The following is a 19,004-nucleotide window of genomic DNA, read 5'->3' on the forward strand; positions in this document are numbered from 1 at the left end:
TGCCCCCAGCTTTGTTTTTCCTTTTCAACAGTTCCTTGGCGATTCGGGGCCTTTTCTGGTTCCATACAACTTTAAGGACTATTTGTTCCAATTCGTTGAAAAATGTCCTTGGTATTTTGATCGGGATAGCACTGAAAGTGTAGATTGCTCTGGGTGGCATGGACATTTTAACTATGTTAATTCTTCCGATCCATGAGCATGGAATATTTTTCCAACTTTTTGTGTCTTCTTCAATGTCTTTTTTTTTTTTAAGATTTTATTTATTTATTTGACAGAGAGAGANTATTTGACAGAGAGAGAGACAGCCAGCGAGAGAGGGAACACAAGCAGGGGGAGTGGGAGAGGAAGAAGCAGGCTCATAGCAGAAGAGCCTGATGTGGGGCTCGGTCCCATAACGCCAGTATCACGCCCTGAGCTGAAGGCAGATGCTTAACAGCTGTGCCACCCAGGCGCCCCTCTTCAATGTCTTTCAAGAGTGATTTATAGTTTCTAGAATAGAGATCCTTTACGTCTCTGGTTAAGTTAATTCCAAGGTAGCATATGGTTTCTGGTGCTATTGTAAATGGGATGGATTCCCTAATATCTCTTTCTTCAGTCTCATTATTCGTGTATAGAAATGCAACTGATTTCTGAGCATTGCTTTTGTATCCCGCCACATTACTGAATTGCTCTGTAACTTCTAATAGTTTGAGAGTGGATTCTTTTGGGTTTTCCACATAGAGTATCATGTCATCTGCGAAGAGAGACGCATTGACTTCTTCTTTGCCGATTTGGATACCTTATCCCTTTTTGTTGTCTGATTGCTGTTGCAAGGACTTCTAGAACTATGTTGAATAATAATGGTGAGAGTGGGCCTCCTTGTTGTGTTCCTGATCTTAAGGGAAAGACTTCCAGCTTTTCCCCATTGAGAATGATATTTGCTATAGACTTTTCATAGATGGTTTTTATGAGATTGAGGAATGTACCCTCTATCCCTACACTATGAAGGGTTTTAATCAGGAAAGGATGCTGTATTTTGTCAAATACTTTTTCTGCATCTATTGAGAGAATCTTATGATTTTTGAATTTTTCTTTCTGGATAAAATCTAAGACACTGATAGATTTGCGAATGTTGAACCACCCTTGCATCCCAGGGATGAATCCCACTTGGTCATGATGGATAATCCTTTTAATGTACTGTTGGATTCTGTTAGCCAGGATCTTGTTGAGGATTTTGGCGTCCATATTCATTAGAGAAGTCTGTCTGTAATTCTCCTTTTTGAGGGGGTCTTTGCCTGGTTTGGGATCAAGGTAATATTGGCCTCATAGAATGAGTTTGGTAGCTTTCCTTCTGTTTCTATTTTTTGAAATAGCTTTAGGACAATAGGTATTATTTCTTCTTTGAATGTTTGGTAGAATTCCCCAGAAATCCCCGGGCCTGGAGTTTTGTTTTTTTGGAAGGTTGTTTATCACTGTTCCAATCTCTTCATAATTAATTGGCCTGTTTAAAAAATCAATTTCTTCCTGTTTCAGTCATGGTAGTTTATAGGTTTCCAGGAAGGCCTCCATCTCTTCCAGATTGCTTAATTTATTGGCATAAAGCTGTTGATAAAAGTTTCTAATAATCCTTCCAATTTCATTGGTGTTGGTCGTGACCTCTCCTTTTTCATTCATAATTTTATTAATTTGGGTCCTTTCTCTATTCTTTTGGATAAGNGTCTGTCTGTAATTCTCCTTTTTGAGGGGGTCTTTGCCTGGTTTGGGATCAAGGTAATATTGGCCTCATAGAATGAGTTTGGTAGCTTTCCTTCTGTTTCTATTTTTTGAAATAGCTTTAGGACAATAGGTATTATTTCTTCTTTGAATGTTTGGTAGAATTCCCCAGAAATCCCCGGGCCTGGAGTTTTGTTTTTTTGGAAGGTTGTTTATCACTGTTCCAATCTCTTCATAATTAATTGGCCTGTTTAAAAAATCAATTTCTTCCTGTTTCAGTCATGGTAGTTTATAGGTTTCCAGGAAGGCCTCCATCTCTTCCAGATTGCTTAATTTATTGGCATAAAGCTGTTGATAAAAGTTTCTAATAATCCTTCCAATTTCATTGGTGTTGGTCGTGACCTCTCCTTTTTCATTCATAATTTTATTAATTTGGGTCCTTTCTCTATTCTTTTGGATAAGTCTTGCCAGTGGTCTGTCAATTTTATTNTCAAAGAACCAGCTTCTAGTCCTGTTGATCTGCTCTACTGTGGTTCTGGTCTCTAATTCATTCCATTGATTTCTGCTCTAATCTTGGTCAACTCCTCGTGAGTGGATTAGGCCTGTCCATCTGTTCTGTTCCAGCTTCTTGAGGTGAGAATATAAAAACTGCATTTTAGATTTTTCTATTCTTTTGAGTGAGGCTTGGATGGCTATGTATTTCCCCCTTAGGACTTACTTTGCAGTATTCCCATAGGTTTGGACCGTTGTGTTTTCATTCTCGTTGGTCTCCATACATTGTTTAAATTGATTTTTGATTTCCTGGTTTATCGAATCATTCCTGAGCAGGATGGTTCTTAGNCTTGAGCAGGATGGTTCTTAGCCTCCAAGTGTTTGAGTTTCTTCCAGGTTTTTCCTTGTGGTTGAGTTCCAATTTCAGAGCGTTGTGGTCTGAGAATATGCAGGGGATAATTTCAATCTTTTGGTATTGGCTGAGACCTGTTTTGTGTCCCAGAGCATGATCTATTCTTGAGAATGTTCCATGGGCATTTGAATAGAATGAGTATTCTTTGGTTCTGGGGTGTAGTGTTCTGTATATATCTACGAGGTCCAACTCGTCGAGTATGGCATTCAAAGCTCTTGTTTCTTTGCTGATTTCTTGCTTAGGTGATCTGTCTATTTCTGATAGTGGGGTGTTGAGGTCCCCTACTATTACTGTGTTCTTATCTATATGTCTCTTTATTTTGGTTAAGAGTTGGCTTGTGTATCTTGCTGCTCCCCTGTTGGGGGCATATATATTAATAATTGTCATATCCACTTGTTGAATACTTCCTTTAAGAATAATATAGTGCCCTTCTGTATCTCTCTCTATGGCCTCTAGTTTAAAATCCAGTCTATCTGATATGAGAATTGCTACTCCAGCTTTCTTTTGAGGTCCATTTGCGTGGAAGATGGTACTCCATCCCCTTACTCTAAGTCTGAATGCATCTTTGGGTTCAAAATGAGTCTCTTGTAGACAGCAAATGGATGGGTCATGTCTTTTTATCCAATCTGCAACCCTGTGGCGTTTTATGGGAGAGTTTAAGCCATTTAGATTGATAGAGATTATTGACAGATATGATTTTAATGATGCCATTTCTCTTTAAAGTCTTTGTATCGGTTGTCTTTCTGTTCTGTATCACTCTTGGGGCCTTTTTACTTTTATAGACCCCCCCCCTTAATATCTCCTGTAGGGCTGGTTTCATGGTTACAAAATTGGTCAATGACTGGCGATTCTGGAACGTCTTTATTTCTCCATCAATTCTGAATGACAGCTTTGCTGGATAAAGGATCCTTGGCTGCATGTTTTTCTCTGAAAGAGCTTTAAAAATGCCCCCCCAAGCCTTTCTCTCATTCCAGGTCTCTGTAGACAGGTCTGACGTAATCCTGATACCTTTGCCTTGGTACGTGAGAAATTTCTTTGCCCTGGCCGCTTTCAATACTGTATCCTTGGATCTAATATTTGCGAATTGCACTATGACATGCCGTGGCNTGTTGCCCTGGCTGCTTTAAATACTGTATCCTTGGATCTAATATTTGCGAATTGCACTATGACATGCCGTGGCGTAGGTTTGTCCTGGTTGAGCTTGGATGGGGTCCTCTCTGCCTCTTGGACACGAATGCTTGTTTCCCTTGCTAGATTAGGGAAGTTTTCAGCTACAATTTGTTCAAATATCTCTTCTAGACCTCTGTTTTTCTCCACCCCTTCAGGGATGCCGATGATTCTGACATTGGATCGTTTCATAGAGTCAGTAATCTCCCGTAATCTACATTCGTGGGCGTGGATTTTTTTAAGACCAGCTTCTATTTTCGTTTTTTCTTCTACTAACCCATCCTCCAATTTGCTGATATGTTCTTCTGCCTCGGTGACCCTGGCCGTCAGAGCCTCTAGTTTTGACTGCATTTGGCTCATAGAATTTTTAATTTCTGCCAGATTCGCTCTCATTTCCGCCCTTAGAGATTCTATATTCTCATTAACATTTGCGTTAATACTTTTTTCAAGTCTACACACCATCTTGACCATTGTTACTCTGAACTCCATTTCTGATAATTTGGTTATATCCATATCCATTAGTACTGTGGCAGAGGCCACAGACTCATTGTATTTTCTTAGCTGGGGGGGGGGGATTTCTCCTCGTCATTCTGATGAGGAAAGGTTGTGGAGTTGTCCAGAGCCCAAATTATTGACCGGGATCCAGGCCGTGCACCCTTGTTTTATAGGGATCTTAGGGATGTGGGCTTCTTGATTTTTCAGCCTGCCTTCTGGGGCAGGGGCCTGCCCCGCTGATACTCAGGCAACCCTGTTTGGGTAGAGTCTCTGTGTCCCCACCGAGGGGTGTGGGGATGGGCACACTGTGAGCCGGTATTTCCAGGCTTTTGTTCTCTGGCAGCTTTCCCTGGCGGTCTGCTGTTCCTCTTCTGAGAGTCAGAGCAGCAGTGGCCGAATCTCAGCCTCTGTCTCAGAACAGAGGGATCGCGGACCGTTCCACTGATGTTCTGGCCACTTTAACTCTGTTTCTGTTGGTGCTGCTCAACCCTGCAGCATCCCGGGATGTGCGTCCCACACCCGGCGTCCCAGCCCCCACTTCCAGGGCTGGCACGTCTCTGTCCTTTGTGTTTCTAACACTGCCAGCCACCAGCCACCCCGTGTGCTCCCGGAGCTCCCAGTCTCAGTCTGGTTCCAGTGAGCGCACCGGAGCTCCGTTTCAGTCTGGTGGCGCGAGTTCCCCAGCGGCTCACAGTCCCAGTCTGCTTTCTCGCGGGTGCCGGTCCACGAGTCTGCCCGCTCCCCGTGCAGGTGGCTACCGCTTCCCGGTGCCCGAACACAGCGGCTCCCTCCCCCTTCCGTTTATCTTCCAATACCTGTGCGCGGTTTCACGGCTCCCCGCTTCATACCTCAATACTCAGCGCTGGAGTTGTTCATTTGTAGAGATCCAGATGTATCTTCCTGCATCTCAGGCTGATTCCGTGGTTGTTCAGGCTGGTCTGGTACCTATCCAACTGTACTCAGGGGACCGGCTGAAAAAGAGGTTCCCTACTCCTCCGCCATCTTATCTCCATTCTGATTTCTTAAAAATATTATCAAAAGTCTTTCACAATGTTGTTCTGATACTCAGTAGGAAGCAAAGATAGGCCATGACTATTGGCTCCTGAGCTTTCTCTTTTTATAATGTTTCAGCTTTTAGAGTCCATTCTTAATCTAGGGTCTGTCCTAATTTCTGTTTATGTTGAAGGTATCAGTCCTGTCAAAAACCACTAAACATTTAGTTTAAGCCAGAGATATTTTAAAGTCCTTGCTCACCATTGGATGGAAGCACTGTAAGAAGTCATGGTATGAGAAATCCTGTAATTTTGAGAGCGATTTGGAAAAAAAGAAATTGTCTAGATTTGAAGAGCAATGAAACCTTACTGAAAATTCACCAGCAAAAGCTAAAATATAAATTTCAGTTAAATTTAAGATACCAGGAAGTTATTTGTATCTTGTTTGACTGGAAAGGAGATAATTATTTCTAGTAGTATGTGATAATAAGTAATTTTAAATTACCTTTCCTGAGAGGCTAGTACCAAATTCTGTATATGTATGTCCATTTGTCATTTGTTGGTTAATTCTTTATTCTATGTGGTATTATTACCATTTATAGCATTATTATCATTTCAATTAAAGTAACCTCATGTGTTTTAATGATAAATTTATCATTTGGCTTTGCAATAGAATATCTATTTTTTTCTATTAAAAAAATACTTTTGAACATTCAGATATCTGTCACTGTGACCAGAAGTGCCAAAGGATTAAAAAAAAATTAATAGAGGGGCGCCTGGGTGGCACAGCGGTTAAGCGTCTGCCTTCGGCTCAGGGCGTGATCCCGGCATTATGGGATCGAGCCCCACATCAGGCTCCTCCGCTATGAGCCTGCTTCTTCCTCTCCCACTCCCTCTGCTTGTGTTCCCTCTCTCGCTGGCTGTCTCTATCTCTGTTGAATAAATAAATAAAATCTTTAAAAAAAAATTAATAGAGTATATAATTATTGAAATATATCTGTACCTTGTTAGTCATTATAGTTTTTTGAAGATTTACTTCATCACAAGAAATATCGCCTGTAACTCCTTTATGAAGTACTTTTCCTTCTCTTAGATAACTTTTTTTACTTTATTTTTTTATCTTATTTATTTACTTGAGATAGAGAGCGAGAGAGAGAGAGAGTGCACGAGCCAGGGGGAGGGGCAGAGGGAGAAGTAGGCTCTCCGCTGAGCAGGAAGTCTGATGTGGGGCTCAATCCCAGGAGTCTGATGTAGGGCTCGATCCCAGGACCCTGAGATCATGACCTGAGCTGAAGGCAGGCACTTAGCTGACTAGGATAACCAGGTGCCCCAAATAAATTTCTTTTTTTTTTTTTTTTTTTTTTTTTTTTGTTAGAGAGAGAGAGAAAGAGAGAGCAGAGGGGAGATATAGTGGGAGAGGGAGAGAGAATTTTAAGCAAGCTCACGCCCAGCCAGGCCCAATCTTATGACCCTGAGATCATGACCTGAGCCAAAATAAAGAGTCAGATGCAGAGTCAGAGCCAAAATAAAGAGTCAGGTGTTAACACCTAGGGGTTGAGCCACCTAGCTATCCCTTCTTAGATAACTTTTTAACTACATATCGTGTTATATTAAGCCAAATGGAGGCTATGAAGACTTTTTTTTAAGTTAACACTTTAAAATAGAATATATCTAGAGTAAATATTTCAGCAATTTATCTGTTCCATTATTGCTGGTAATTTTAGTTAGTGATAACTAACTGTTATATTTAAGACTTTTGCTGTTACATTTAACAGACTTTTGTTATATTTATACAGACTTTTTGTACATCAAATAATTTATTAGACTTTCTTATAAAATTCTGCTTCTTTATGCCCAATTTATGTTTCAGGATCTAGAACTCTAGTCAGATCTTAAATGAATTGAAAAATTAGTTTACCCCTGAAATGCTTTTATTTTCTATCAGAAAATATGAAAAAAAAATGGGCTCTAACCAATTTAACATGGAAAGGAACCATTCAGATTTATCAGTTCATATTCCAAAATAAATATTATATGTTATAATCCTAAAGTACATCTCCATGACCCCTGACATTAGATTGGTTGTGACATGTACATAAACTTTCTGATTTTATTAAATCTTGTCATTTATGTGAAAGAAGTTTGAAATATAGTAAGTATATTATGGGCATTGATATTTCTGTATCTATATTCTCATAAGAATTGTCTGGGGTGGTTTATAGTATATTAAAATAAATGGTTTGAGATTAGAGACAACTGAGTATCCTTCCTTCATCATAAGATTTTTAACAGTCTTCTATCTTCACAGGGGAAACCGATTTCCCTTCACTTGGGACATCTCAATTATATTAAGATAAAAATGGTTGGCTGATGCATATTAGCTGAACATTCCACTAGATATTAATCATGGTAATAACTGTTAATACCACAAGCACTTTAGAGAGCTCATTTGCCTTGTCCTTGGCACGGCAATAAGGATGAGAGAGGCAGATCTCCAGACCTTATTTCACAGGGATTTACTGAAGCTTCCAGCCAGAGAGTGTTGTTGGGTCATTTATTTGACATGTGCTCGTTGTATAGTGAGGGGAATGTTGGGGGAATTTCCCAAGTCACAAGGAACACTGAGCAAAAATAGCAGTGCTAATCACTTCAGTGTATAAGGAAAAAGGTAAGAATGAGAGAGAAAGGTAATGAAATCAGCAACCCAGTTCAAATGACGGCTACCTTGACACTAGAGTTTGAGGTGAAAATACCTATTGGACTAACTAAAATGCTGTGACCTCTCAGTCATCAGCTGGCTCTGCTCCCTGAATTTCTGCTGCCATTGAACGCTGACCTTCCAATCCTATGTGGAAAAGCAGCTCAATCACATTCCAGAAAGAGGGTGTCCTAAGTTCCACTTTTAGGAGTTCAGCTGAGTGGAACCATTCTCATGTTTAACTTTCATCTTGTTTACCTCAGCCTAGGAAATTTATCAGGTTCTGGCTTTATTTCAAAAATTATTTCCAGAATATTTTAGAAACTTATATACAACAGTACCAGCACCACCATCTCCCACACATTGCCATGTTGACCTTGTTTTTGCCCCATAAATCACTGATGTTAGAGTTCTTCTGTTTCTATAACTTCTGTCTGCCTTCACTTCAACCAATGTGAAATATGAAATATTTCCCAGCTGTCTATAAAATGCACAAGTTCTCAGTTATCTAAGTTTGCATAAGCAAGTCATGCTGTATGAACAACACTTTACTAAGCCTCACAATTAGAGTCACTCCTGAATCTCTTTAAGTAGAAATTCCTCTGGTGTCATTAAGTATTACCTACAGATGTCTAACTTTTGTCCCAAAAAGTAAGCAAAAGTTTTGGGACCTATTGCCAGTTGAAAATCTATCAGAAATAAGGTCATAGAGTTCTGGAGCTAAAAGAGGCAAAAGATATCTATTCCTACCCCTTTATTTTATACTTAAGAAAACTGTGGCCCAGAAAGATGAAATATCTCCAAGATGATATTGTATATAAAAGGGAGAATTACTCTCTTTACAGAAATTTAGCTTACATGCAATTTTTCAGGAGCACATCTGGGAAAATTTTAGCATAAAATCCCTAATCACTGAAAAAAAATTCTATCTCCACTCTTCTTTGTGTTTCATATTCATATACATTATCTCTCTTTTATTTCAGGGAGAAAAAATATTCTGTCTAGTGTGAGAGCTATATTATGCAGCTTCCAGAGCGTGACAGTTTTATTTCAAACTCCGTTTCAGATACTATATTTCTATATCTTAGAAATAGTAACCCCTCCCTTTTTTCTCTAAAAACATGAGAGAGAAATGAAAACACCAAAATGCCACAGAAACAATTTATTGCCTTAAATACATAGATAAAAATATCTTTGTAGATTGATAATGTTTTCAAAGGTAATTTTTCTTTGTTAAAATTCCTTTGAGAATGATAGTTAATGTCCTCCTGTGCCATTTGTAAAAATCCATCCCTCTTCCTACAAAAGTTCAAAATATCTAGCGCTAAGAAAGCAAGCAGTCTCTTTATTGTAGACATATGGAATAATAAGAATTGATGGATACCCTAAAAAAATCTCAACCTTATGTATTTCCAAGCCATAATAATAGTTTATATAATTTAATTTTTTCAGCAGTGTATAGATGTGCCTACCAAAACTAGGATTTTTTTCCTGCCATTTTTCCCTTTTTATTCAAATTGTTTCTCTTTTTTCATAACTTAAACTGTAATTTTTATGTTGAGAATTCCAAAACTGTAAGTCCAGCCATGACTTCTCTCAAACACCAGTTTCTATCTCTAACTGCATTCTCAATACTTCGTCTTTAGCAGACCCTATGCAACCTCGATTTCACATACCCAAGTCTGAACTTTTCTTCCCCTTATTTACTGTTTGCCACTGTTACCATCTTTTTTCCCTAATCACCCATATTCAAAATTTAAGAGCCATCATTTACTCATCTCTTTCCTTTATCTTTTATATATTTTCTTATAGTGCTTTTCATATGTCTTTTTTCCCTTTAGTATTCCCAAATCGTCCACTTTTTCCTAGACAAATGAACCATTTCTTCTTCTGTGTCATGACAGAAACCGAGTTTCAGTGATTTCAGGAATGAATGGCAAGGAGGAAGTAGAGATGAAAAGATAAAGGGATAGTAGCTAGACAAGGACTCACCCCTTGGAGAGTAATTTTATTATTTATTATTTTGTTGTTTTAATGTATCTTTCACTGTGGATGGGAGAGAATTGGCAAAAAAAAAAAAAATAGTAGAAAGGGAAAGACTAAAGGAAAAAAGAGGATAGTGAATAAAGCAAAGCTCTCATTTTCCAATGTCATCATTTAATCTAAATCTTCATAAAACTCACTTTCTAACAAGTCTTTCTGGCTGTCATTTTTCCCATCTTTATTTCATCCTTCAGAATACAACCAAATTAGTTTCCCTCAGATATTGCTGTTAACGTGAAACATTCGTCCAAAATCCTATAGTACTTACCTATTTCTTATATCCTCAAGCTTCTTCATCTTTCAGAATCTTCATGATCTGTTCCCTACCCACCTATTCAATACTGTTTCCCACTAATTCCCAGTGTGGGTGCTCAGCTCAGTAAGACCAGTCTGTTCACTGTCTTTTTCACACCTATTGACTTAAGTTCTATAAGAACAAGTATCTTTGTTTTGTTCATTAATGTATCCCACTCACAAGGTGTGGTACCTAGTAAGTGCTCAATAATTATTTATGGAACATTTCCTTGTTCATTCACATTTCAGAACTCTTAGAGTTATCCACTTATGCACCACTCTTCTTTCTCTTTTCTACTTACCTAAACCCTACTGATTTCTCCTAACTCAAGTCCTACTTACTCCACCTATATTTTGCTAATTCTGCCTATACTGCTTTTCTTCCTTTGTCTGAATTCTTATACTATGTACCTGTGATTCCATACATGGAATCCTATGGTTAGGAGCCCAAACTCCAGAGCCAGACTGACCCAATTTCAATCCTGTCTCTGTTATTTACTGATTATATATTACTTACTGATTAGGTTATTTTACCTCTCTGTGCCCCAATTTCCTCATCTATAAAATGAGCAAAATAATAAAACCCACCTCATAGGATTGTTGCAAGACATAAATGAGTTCATGTATGTCAGATGCTTATCACAGTGACTAGCACGGAGTAAGCATTCTATAGATGTTTCTGCTATCGTATTGTTTTACTGCCTCACTTATGTTAGTCTTGCCTTTACAACCAGATTGTGGGTTCTTTGAGGTGGAAATGATATTTTCTCTCTCTCAAGATGGCCAGAACAGGCTAGTTAAATATTTGTTAATTGATGATTCATTCAAAATTAGACTATAACAAGACTACCATGAAATTCAAGCTGCTTCATTGGGATTCAATTTTTAATAACAACAACTTATTTTATATAAAGATCTACAGTCTACCAAACATTTTTATATCTGTTATGCCAGTTGCTCCTTACAGTAAATTTGTGAGGTAAATAAGGCAAGCATCATTGTTCTCACTGTACAGCTTGCGAATTTAAGATCAGAGAAGGTGTCTACCACCCCTTCTCTCAGCACTGCCGTGTCTCCCTACTTCTTGCCTGCTCAGAGAGGCCGGATTACTGTCTTCTTTGTAAGCAGATAGTCTTCTACAAAACAGAAAGTCAGCCACCCCTTCTTACAGGTATGCCCAGATCTCCTCAAATGATTGTCATCAGCACTCACCCTCATTTGCCTTGTGAAGGGTGATGTGCGTGTCCAGAAATCGCCTCTACCCTGTGGGATGGGAAGGGGGGGTACACCTGATCCTGAACATCGTGCTCTCCACAAAGTTGACAACCCCCCCCCAACTAAATCTCCTTATATAGACTGGGAGGAAAGGTGTTGCTGGGGTGATAGTTTGAAACAGTGAAGTCTCTTCTGTTCCTTTTCAGTTAGTCCTAGAGGAGGTGGTGTTGCCTTTGGTTGATAGCTTCTGTTATTTGATAGCATATCAACACATCTCTTTGTTTCAACATAGGGAAAACATCACTCTTCATTCTGTTACACATTCGTGCAATTATTTATCAAACATCTTAGCACCTTTGCTGGGCAGGGCCCTATTATATTTGCTATGGGAGATAAGAAAGAAATACAAGAAATTCAAGCTATTGAGGTACCTGGCTCTGTGTTGTCATTAGTGCGTTTATATTGATCCAGTCTCTCTCTTAGAAATATTATGTGTCTCTTGAAAAAACCTTTGAGTTGACTTTTGCTTTTACAAGTTGTCCTCAAGAAAAAGTATATTTTTATTGTGTTGAAATATACATTATTAAATACTTGGTTAGCCTATGATGTTTCCTGCCTCATAAATATGCTTACTTGTGCTCTTCATACTTTCGGATTCATATCCACCTTTCTTTTAGATGAGTATTTTAGTATTCCAGTTACTGTTCCAATTCTAATTATTCAGTGAGATAGTGTTTTTAAAAAAATTGTTTTTGCTCAACATTCAGATTGATCTCTCTGTATAGATGTATGCAATGTATGTCACTTTCTGTTCTGTCTTATTTTAAGTTCTTGAATTATAAAGTAGATGTTTAATAAATGATACTTTGCTCTCAAAACTTTCAAGAAACTATCAAATCTATCAGGTATCTTCTGAAAGCAGTGCTACTGGCCTCATTTATTACCCAGTGCTATATATAGCTTTTGAAATCCTTAATTTCCAAGTGGCTTTAGAGAGTAAGTTTTGCCAACCCTGTGTCCTAAATTATACATCCTTCCCTTAGTGATTGACATGGCATCCTATTCTTTCAGCAAATACTTATGTGTTTTTGAGCCTATTTCTGTGACCCCATATGTCCTATTAATCTTTTGGTCTGTTCTGGTGCAGTACCATACTGTTAATTTTATACAGTTTTAATATATAATAATGTATTATTTTTCAATATTTTCTTGACATTCTCACCTATTTGGTCTGTCAAATGAATTTTAGAATTTACTTTTCGAAATTGAAAAAAAAGATCCTTTTTAGGAGTCTGATAAAATTGTTTTATATTAATACATTGCTCCAAAGAAAAATGAAGTTCTTATAATAGTGACTATTTCTTTCTAGATAACATCTTCTCTCAGTTTTTTTCAAATGCCCATCATGAAACTGTTTCATTTCTTTAAATGTGATGTACTTATTTCTAAATGTTTTATTTGGGGGAAATATTCTGATATTGTGAATGAAAACTTTCGCTCATTTTATTTTCTGACTGGCTTCTGCTGACATATAGAAAAACTAATGATTTTATGGTATGGATGTTGTAACTAAAACCTTATCAAATTCTTAACCAATTTTATTGGATTTTCAGGTTTCTAAGTAGACTATTGTATCACCTAAAAGTAAAAATAATTTATTTCTTCTTTTCCAATATTTATAACCCTTATTTATTTTTCTTACTGGCTCAGTAGCAACTTCCATAACAATAACAAATAATAATGCTGGTAGCTATAGCTCCGCATTTTCACTTTAATAAGTCTACCTGTGTGGCTCATCATTAAGTAGAATGTCAAATATTTGAAATAAAGAACATCTTTCATCATCTAATTAACTTTCTTTCTGATACATGTTTACCATCAGTTTTTCTTTTTCTAAAATTGAGAACAAATGCTGAGTTTTATCACATATGGCTTTATGTCCGTTGTAGTGGTATTACATGCTTTGTATCCTTTGACTAATAAAGGCGATGAATTATTTAAACAATTTTTCTAATATTGAACCACCCTTCCTGGAACATGCCCCTACTTGATTATAGTATGTCATTCTTTCAAGTTGGTACTGCATTCAGTTTCTAGTTTTGAGATTTTTTAAAAATAATCTTTATTCATAAAAAATATTACGTGTGTGTGTGTGTGTGTGTGTGTGTGTGTGTGTGTGTGTTTAGTGATGTCTTTGTCAGAGTTAAGTGTTAGTTTAACGTAGCTTAATAAAAGTGTCCTGGGGCACTTCAGTGTTTTCTTTGTCTTGGAATGGTTACATGATTAGATTTTTATTTTTAGCTCAAATGGTGTTTGGAAGATAGATTAGAAGGAATCACTTTAGGTGATAAGGAAGCAGAGAAAAGGGGGATAGAGAGAAGCAAACAGCTTCTAGAGTCAATGTAAGAAACGACGAATCCTTGAGACAAGACGATGAATCAGGGAACATACTCGAGGTATTTTGGTAGAACTTAGGGATATGTTAGATTGAATGAGGAATAAGGAAGAACAGAGTGTCTGTGCTTATTTCCATGTATCTGTCTTGGTAACCAGGTTAAAGTTAGTGCCAGAATCCATGACAGGAAATATGGAACGAGTGTTCTAGATACCAGCCCTGTATTCTCACAGCTTAAAATGCCTTTATGGTTATTTAAGAGCCCTTACATGTAAAACAGAAGTGTATACAGTTACACCCTTATGGTTGCTGGTTACATACTCAACATAAGGGTGTACAGACGTGCTCTCATTAAAGTCTACCATTTCAGGTGCTCAGGTATCATGACCAAGTCATTCTCCCAATACTTTAATGCACACAGCAAAATGCCTGTCTTGTTTCCAGGTTTAGATTTTTCCTTGCTTAGTTAGGATTATAACTAATATCCAGATAGTCATTTCAGAGAGCCCACTCTACTGAAGGGTGATTTTTTTTCAGTAACACTGATGAGTAAATTCTGACTCCACCTGCATTTGAAAGTGGTCATTGTCTCTCCGTGTCCTGGTCATTGATAGTGCAGGGAGAGGAGTTGCTGAAAGTGCTTCCCCGTGTTTGGAGGGTCCACTCCTGTGTCTTCCAAACTCTGGAGCTTGCCCACACTTCCTCCTCCCCACCACCTTTTAGGTGTTGTCTTACTGCATGCTCTCTGTGCCTGGCTCAGTGTGGTTTCTGTGAGGTTTTATAAAGGGAGAACAAGAGTGGGTCCTGCCTCAGTGCATGTCTGAGTTGGTTGTGGAACCACAACTGTGGTCCTCTGACACTGATCTCTTAATTTCAGAGGCCCTATGTCCTTTTCTGTCCCTGCATTTGAGGTGATTACAGGCTACCCTATGTTCTGGTCATTGGTAATGTAGGCAAAGGAAAAGTTGCAAGGTTTTCTTTATGTTCAGAGGTTCCAAAATAGGTCAGCCTTAGGTGACTGAGCACAAGGTAGATAGAGGGAGGCAGGCTCTCAGTGCATTCACCTCCTAAGACCCAGAATTTCCCAATGTTTTCCTGTTGGTGAATATAGCAGTTTCTTAGGCATGTAAGCAGTGCCAAGTGCTTCTTGCCCCCTGCAGGAGTGTCTCATGACTGCTGTTCCGTGTATGTGAGAAGTGACCTCAGGGAGAACCTGGAGCAGAGGTCCTAGATGGGTCTGCGTGTGCAGAGGTTCCATGAGAGGTACCAACTTAACAGCCAGGCATTAGGCCATGGGGCCCCAAGGTCAGTCTTAGATCCGGAGGCTACTGAAGTAAGTTCCGAGGCCATGAGTCAGTGAGCCTTGGGTTTCTGATGTTTCTCCCTGAGATTCTCTTGGTGGTACTTGTGAACACCAGAGAGGCAGAGAATGGAGAAGGAGTCCCCACAGGAAGCACCCCCAGAGCGTCTCCTGCTCTCCACTCAGAGCGCCATGGATCAAGCTCTTCACATAGGAGATCAGAGGGAAGGCGCTGAGGCTGGGGCGGGGTCCACTTCAGCTGGCTCTGAGTCTTGACAACAATGTCCTGAGAGGCCATGGACAGGGAAGGCCAGCCCTGTGTCCCTCTGCTGCACCTGGAATGACTTTAAGACCAAGAATTTTTCTCTTGAATTATACCTGCTTATCACTTTCCTTTCTGCCCACACATTCAGTAAAACTTACAAACTTGCAAAACAAAGACAAAAAACCTCTGACTCTAGGTTGGCTACAAAATACAAATTTTTTAACAGAGTAGATCTCAGACAAATAGGCCTGTGATATTTGGATGTCTAAGCTTAATATGCATTGTATATATAGGTTCTGGGGCAGAAATGATAAACTAACAGATATTTCCAGAGTTTTTCTACAGTTATTTTAAATTCTTGTCCACTGTCCATAAGCATTAAGTCCCATGAATTTGAAACCCGGTCACACAGGAAAATGCCAATGTCAATAGTACTAAATGAGACAACAGGTGTCAGAGAAAGTTTTATTTTTATACCTCTAAGTGGAAATTGTACAGTGAATAACTTACTAATCTCTTAAAATTAATTTGCAGAGGAATTTGCATGTGTGATCTTAAAGTTCTTCACTGATGTACACTCACAAAAGTTCAGAAAGTGATGCATTTGTCAGTGATTCCTCTCTTCTTCTGCTCTTACCATTTCATGTACCAATTGCTCTTTCCTTCGAGAAACTCCTTATATATGACACATTCGATTAGAACCAATCCAAGGACAGATCTTTCTTAAATCAATTCTTCATAGAGAATACACTGGACAAATCTCTGTCAAATTCTCTTCTTCATCAGCCAGGGCACATCTTTCATTCAGACAAAACCTCTGTTTGAAATGCTATGTTCATCACTAAAAGACTAAAAGCAGAACTAGGGTAATCAAAAGTTCTTTATTTTATCTTCATAAATGTACAACTTCATGTGAAGGCTAGGAAAAATACCTATTGAGATTGCAATCTAACAAAAAATGAGATGGAAGCATTGATTGCATGGCTAGCTGATTTTGAAGTTCTTTTATCTTTTCTGAAGTATTTTTAATTTCAGAATATGTAAGTAGATTTAATTCTTAATATTAAAAAATTAAAATTTCTAATGTCTATCTTTTATTAAGAGCCATAAACCCACAAATCTTAGCAATTTCCATTTCTATTTAAAAGCTAATGAAGTGGGAGAAAATGTGCTTTACCACTAAAGAATTTATGGCATAGTCAGGGAAACCCAAGGGATGAGAGCTGACATTAAAACTACAACAGAAAACAATTTTTTTTCAAAATAAGTCTTTCTGCATTGATGGTTACAAGGTGCGGGGCGGGGGGAGCAGAGGATGGGTTAGATAGATGATGGGGATTAAGGAGTGCACTTGTAGTGATGAGCACTGGGTGTTGTATGGAAGTGTTGAATCACTATACTGTATACCTGCAACTAATATCACACTGTATGTTAACTAACTGGAACTTAAATAAAAGCTTTAAAAAAGTGTGTCTGATAAATGATGCATGTGCTTTATTCTCTCCTGCCTAGAAATTCTAAATCAGAAGTTCTAAATGTGGTATCCCACAACAGAATTGTGAAAACAGAGAAAACGAGTAAATGAGATAATAGACTCAGTTTTGAAAACTTAAGCATATAAATACATTTTTTCTTTTGAATCTCTATGTTTTCAATCAAGGGAATTTTGAAAGTTCTTAAATTCTCAAGTCGTTACACAAGTTTTCAAGAGTATCTACTAGTGCTCCATAAATTTAGGTTGAATTGAGTTGAGTTGTATTGCGTTGCCTTTTATGGGGGAGGGAGTTCCCTCTCCCTACTAAACAACATGGAGAACAGTTGTAAATAGCCCTTAGTCTGAATCAGTCTTACACCATATAATAGTCACATAGACCAATGTGCTAGTTTGATTGTCTGGACTCTCATTTTACCTCCTTCACAATTAAGATACATTGTCATTTTTGTTTACTTATCTAAGAAAGTGTTATGTTGCTCTGCATTCGTCTCTGAAAATCTAATTTCTGCTCAACTATCCATATGTGACATAAATTATGTTATGAAAGTCTAATATGTATATTAGAACCAGGTTCTTTAATTAATATGTATACTGAGTTACAGTGCAATTTCTTATATTACCAGAGTTTTAATTAATGTGATTCACAACAATAGTAATTATACTTGAAGAAAAGTGAAAGGTGCTTAAAGGAGCTGTCTTTAAAGATATACAGTGCTCTTCTAAGGAAAACTCTGCCTCATCTTTTTCTATCAAATTTGAGGCAGGAGTTTGTAGTGAACCAAAAGAACAATGCTTTCCTCTATTGAGTAAGTAAACCTCAATAGTAAGGAATACAATTACACAGTAGACCACTAAAGTGAGATTAGGTTCCTGTTCTCCTGTATTATAATGATTGATATCAAGAGCCTACAGATATTCTATATTGGCTATAGTTTGTCTCTCTGTATTATTCTCAGTATTTGTGCTGTTTGTATATTTTTTTTCAGTCAAGAGAATCTATCCCATTAAATGACCTAAAGTCAGAAGTATCACCCCGGATTTCAGCAGAGGACCTGATTGATTTGTGTGAACTCACAGTGACAGGCCATTTCAAAACACCCACCAAGAAGACAAAGTCCAGTAAACCAAAGCTCCTGGTAGTTGACATCCGGAATAGTGAAGAGTATCCTTTACACATGTGGTTTTAAAATGGTGGTACTGCCTTACTCATACTGTTTCCTTTCCACTTTAAGGGTGTTTGGTAAAAACAATGAACATATCTGGGATTCCTCTGAATTCAAATGGCTAAATAACTCTCAAACTAGATGCCAGAATAGACTTGCGTAATATAAGATAACATTGCATGACCTTAAACTGGTTTCTGGATAACACCAGAATATTGGGACATTTTCTTGGTTTTTGTGTTTCTCTAGTGTATATTGCTGTTCTTGGGGGTATTTGAATCCTTCTTGCTATAGATAAAATTTTGGCAAAGATGAAGAGTATTTAATTTGTCTATTTCATAGCCTACAAAGAGAGATGAACAGATCTCAACTTTGAACTTGTATTTATTATAATTTTCAATATATTGTCTTTAGAGAATATATTAAAGTATTTTTTACTGACATTAAATGTACCATAACTTCTTGGGATTTTGCTTGGCACTAAAGTATGAACAGTTACAAAATAGTAGCAATTTAATCTTTCTGCTATATCGTCATCTGTCAGATTCTCATGAAGCCTGCCTTGATTCTCTATACTCCAAGATCTAGGTGAATGATTTTCAAAATTTTTTTAACAGGGTAGCGCCCTACCCTGTTATGTATTTATACATATAAATATATGTATATTTATAAATCATTATGTAATTATATATGTATATAAATATAAATTATTTTATAATTATATAAATCATATATGATTTATTTGATATGTAAATGATTTTATATATAAAATGATTTATATGACATATAAATCATATGATATATTTATACAAATATAAATTATTTTATAATTAATATACTATGAATATTAAAATAAATTCTTAGAAATTCATTATATAAAATATAA

General features: G+C 37.5%; 1 protein-coding gene and 1 non-coding gene across 7 annotated transcripts in view; both read left to right on the plus strand.

The window, feature by feature from the left end:
* The window catches only part of TBCK (TBC1 domain containing kinase), a 205,471-nt gene that overhangs the window by 151,214 nt on the left and 35,253 nt on the right, over positions 1–19,004 (plus strand). For all 6 annotated transcript variants that reach the window (XM_002924293.4, XM_019804927.2, XM_019804928.2 and 3 more), the window contains one exon: positions 17,942–18,117. In XM_002924293.4, the coding sequence (XP_002924339.1) occupies positions 17,942–18,117 (176 nt within the window). The remainder of the gene's footprint in view (positions 1–17,941; positions 18,118–19,004) is intronic.
* On the plus strand, positions 14,460–14,593 carry LOC117804503. Its single transcript, XR_004628987.1, has one exon. It is a non-coding gene; the product is annotated as a small nucleolar RNA SNORA71 (small nucleolar RNA).

This window comes from Ailuropoda melanoleuca, chromosome 11 (genome assembly GCF_002007445.2).
Source record: "Ailuropoda melanoleuca isolate Jingjing chromosome 11, ASM200744v2, whole genome shotgun sequence".
Classification (NCBI taxonomy): Eukaryota; Metazoa; Chordata; class Mammalia; order Carnivora; family Ursidae; genus Ailuropoda; species Ailuropoda melanoleuca.